This window comes from Brassica napus, chromosome A1 (assembly GCF_020379485.1).
Source record: "Brassica napus cultivar Da-Ae chromosome A1, Da-Ae, whole genome shotgun sequence".
NCBI lineage: Eukaryota > Viridiplantae > Streptophyta > Magnoliopsida > Brassicales > Brassicaceae > Brassica > Brassica napus.
The window spans coordinates 17,337,606-17,341,353 of record NC_063434.1 but is presented as its reverse complement, the minus strand read 5'-3'; the positions used below and the strand labels follow the sequence as shown (position 1 = coordinate 17,341,353).

At 43.1% G+C, this 3,748-nt stretch overlaps 1 protein-coding gene across 1 annotated transcript; it reads right to left on the bottom strand.

The window, feature by feature from the left end:
* Positions 1–259: 259 nt before the first annotated feature.
* LOC106412981 lies at positions 260–3,199 on the bottom strand. The gene has a single exon (XM_013853841.1). The coding sequence runs from the start codon at positions 3,197–3,199 to the stop codon at positions 260–262; it is 2,940 nt and encodes a 979-aa protein (XP_013709295.1).
* Positions 3,200–3,748: the final 549 nt, after the last annotated feature.

Below are 3,748 nucleotides of genomic sequence, written 5' to 3'. Positions count from 1 at the left end.
TAGATACACTATTATACAAAAGTCTCTTGCGTTATTATCATCATGATGTTTGGAGAAATAAATTCGATGACTTTTAGAATGAAAAATGATATGAAAAGAGAACCAAACTGATTCAATGCAGAGATGATAAGATTTCTTTTGTTTTGTATTCATGGGTTATATGGTTTTGGTTAAGTTAACGTGATTTTAGAAACACACTTTTGGTGAGTGTTGCTCTTTAGTATTGTTTTTTTTTTTGACTGCTAATCACCATATTTCATTAAACTGGTTCGAAAAGGTTAGTTTGAGCTAACTCCGGTGGAACCAAAATGTTTACATGGGAGGAAATAGAACCTTTCGCGCGAGCTCCTTTTCCAAGGAGATCAGCACGGGAGTTTAATTCTCGAGGAATAAATGAAATTGAAAAGAAATTAAACAAAGACCGGAGGCGGGAGAATTCATCCCATTCCGAAGCCAAAGATGGCCAGAATTCTTCTTCTTCGATCAGCTTAACCATTTGCAGGCAATCTGATTCGAAATGCATTTTGTTGTAACTCATACGGAGCGTGTAACTCATTGCCCACAGCAAGGTTCGGAACTCCGCGTGAAGTGGGGAGGGGACTTGCCTGCTCCCAAGGGAACCCGTAAAAGTGCTCCCATCTTCCATCTCCAATATGAGACCACCACCAAAAGTAGATTGATTGATTGCCCATGATGCATCCACTTGACATCTTGGTTTATGCAACCTATTTATCTCCTCTTGTTCCATCGACTGTGGCCTCTCTCTCTCCTTTGCGACTTTTGTAACTTCTTGTGCAACTAACCATTCATCTCCTTCCTGCGTCGCCTTGTGAAGGGAATCCAGTGGCGATATCTCAACACCATTGAACAGATTATCGTTCCTTGCTTTCCATACATACCACATGATCCAGGGGAACTTCGATAACCGTTGCTTCGAGACACCCCTTTCCAGAGCTCGGGACAGAAGGAAGTCAAAATTTTCATATATTGATTCACTCGGGAAACGTCCCGGACCTGATGGGATGTCTGACAAAGCCCATGTCTGGAGGGCTGGGGGACATTGAAAGAGTAGGTGGTTAATAGATTCATCATCCCCTCCACATCTAGGACATGATCGATCATTACCACAGTGTCGGTCCGATAATCTACTACAAACTGCCACACATCCTGTTAGACATTGCCACAAGAAATGTTTGATCTTCCTTGGCGCTTTCAAACTCCACACCTTAGTTAGTAAGGGATTTATGTTTGGTTCGAGGATCTGCTTCTCGGCACTCTCCTCCTGGATCAGAGACGCGAGCTCGTACCCTGATTTCACAGTGTATAACCTGTAATTTGTGTGAGTCCAGCAGTAGCCATCAGGTTTGATACGATGACAAGGTTTGATATTCAGTATCAGATTCACATCCTCAGGTGAGAAAATATTCCGGATCAAATCCATTCTCCATTCTCCCGTATTGTGGTCTATAATATGGTTGACATACAGTTTAGGATCCCTCCACGTACCGTTGTCCTGAGCTAGCCTAGGCGTCTGTGACGGTATCCAATGATCAAACCACACGCGGGTGTTAAATCCTGATCCGATCGTACGTCGCAGGCCCTTCTTTAAGAGATCCCTGGCCGCGAGCATGCTTCTCCATCCGTACGAGGGAGCATTTGAGCTACTGATCTCCAGAGGATTCGTATATCTAAAATATCTTCCCTTGAGGACCCTGGCCAGAAGTGACTCCGGATGATGGAGGAGTCGCCATAGTTGCTTTGCAAGTAATGCAAGATTGAATTTCTTTAAGTCTCTGAAACCAAGGCCACCCTTATCAGCCGGTTTACATAGTTTGTCCCAGGCCATCCAATAAAAACCCCTATTATTTTGCTTCGTACTCCACCAGAATTTAGCTATTGCGCTTTTTAATTTATTCAGAATATCTTGAGGCAGAAGAAAACACGACATGACGTAGGTTGGCAATGCTTGTGCTACCGATTTTATGAGAATTTCCTTCCCTCCCTTTGATAAGAACTTGGCTGTCCAGGAATTGATTCTGATGTTTAGCCTGTCTCGTATGAAGGCGAACACCTGTCTTTTTGATCCACATATTTTTTCCGGTAGACCTAGATAAGTCCCCATCCCTCCTTCCATTTGTATTCCCACCGCTGCTTTGATCGCTTGTTTCACTTCCACTGAGACTTTACTTCCAAAGAGAATAGAGGATTTGGAGGTATTTAGTTGCTGTCCGGACGCCATTCCATAATTGTTAATGATCTTCATTAACTCAGCACATTGCTGGACATCTGTTTTGCAGAAAAATAAGCTATCATCAGCGAAAAGGAGATGAGACACTGCCGGGCTGGCTTGGGCAATTTTTAGACCAGTGAGTCTTCCCTCATCCTCTGCTCCTTTAATCTGAGAAATAAGTGCTTCTGTTAATATGATAAAAAGAAATGGGGATAAAGGGTCTCCCTGGCGCAGTCCTCGTGTAGGTTTTATGTTGCCCTTTGCCTCGCCGTTTAGTAAGACCTGGTACGATACTGACGAAATACACCATTTGATCCAGGTGGCCCATTTCGCTGCAAATCTCATCTTTAACATCAATGCTTCGAGAAAGTTCCATTCCACGCGATCATAGGCCTTACTCATGTCTGTCTTGATAGCCACAAACTTTGATTTACAAATCGGATTAGTTCTGATCGCATAGAAGATTTCTTGAGCGACCAAGATATTATCCGAAATAAGTCTTCTAGCCACAAAGGCCGACTGCGTCTCCGATATAAGCTTCGGGAGGAATTTCTTTAGCCGTTTACACATTATCTTTGAGATGATCTTATAGCTAACATTGCATAAGCTTATCGGTCGGAATTCTTCATTACCTATAGCCCGATCTAATTTACACTGGACTTTTCCGGAGCTTCTAAAACCAACCCACGACATCGGGTTACCCTTATAGGGAAAGTCGATCATACCACAATTGGCAAGCATTGTTCTAAAGGGGATGAAAGATGTCTCCTGTCGTTTCCGACCTCCCTTCTTCTCCACATTACTATTTATCTCATTGAAATCCCCTATCATAAACCATGCTTCAGTTCTCCCTAAACTCATACGGGTAAGGCGTTCCCATACATATTCACGGCACTCAATGACCGGATCACCATAGACAAAAGTCAAACAGGTTTTGCGTCCTTCAATTGACGCCTTTATATCTATCATCCGCTTATCCGAATATATTATCTTAACATCAAGCGAATCCATGTAAAAAAGAGCTAGTCCACCACAATGACCTTCCGGTTCGACAGTGAACAATTTATTATAACCAAAAGAATGCTGAAAGTCTTGCATAAGAGAAAATGAATTTTTTGTTTCAGATAAAAAAAGAAAAGAAGGTGCAAAAAAACGGTGCAACTCTCGCAAGTGTTGCTTCGTCAAGTAGGCTCCCGCCCCTTGACAGTTCCATGAGATGATGTTCATATCTTCTTACTGAGTGGTTTCTGGGACACCACCGAACCTGAAAGAGATAGAGATTTCTTACTAACAGCAGAAGGAAACACCTCAGTACGAGGGACTTTTTGAGAAAAGGATCTCGAGGCTATACCCGTTCCTTTGGTTTTCTTTGGGGAGGAACGGCCCCTGTGTGCCAATAACTTCCTTGAGGCACGCACACCCTTTACCTCAGAATTTGTAGCTAGCTTCTTCTTCAGAGGTCCCCTAGTGGGCTCCAGTCCTTCTGAGGAAAGTTCCAAACAATTCTGGTAATGGCCT

Bases quoted from the DNA above. Each gene is read 5' to 3' on its own strand.
- LOC106412981 (XM_013853841.1), bottom strand. From the start codon at position 3,199: ATGATAGATATAAAGGCGTCAATTGAAGGACGCAAAACCTGTTTGACT.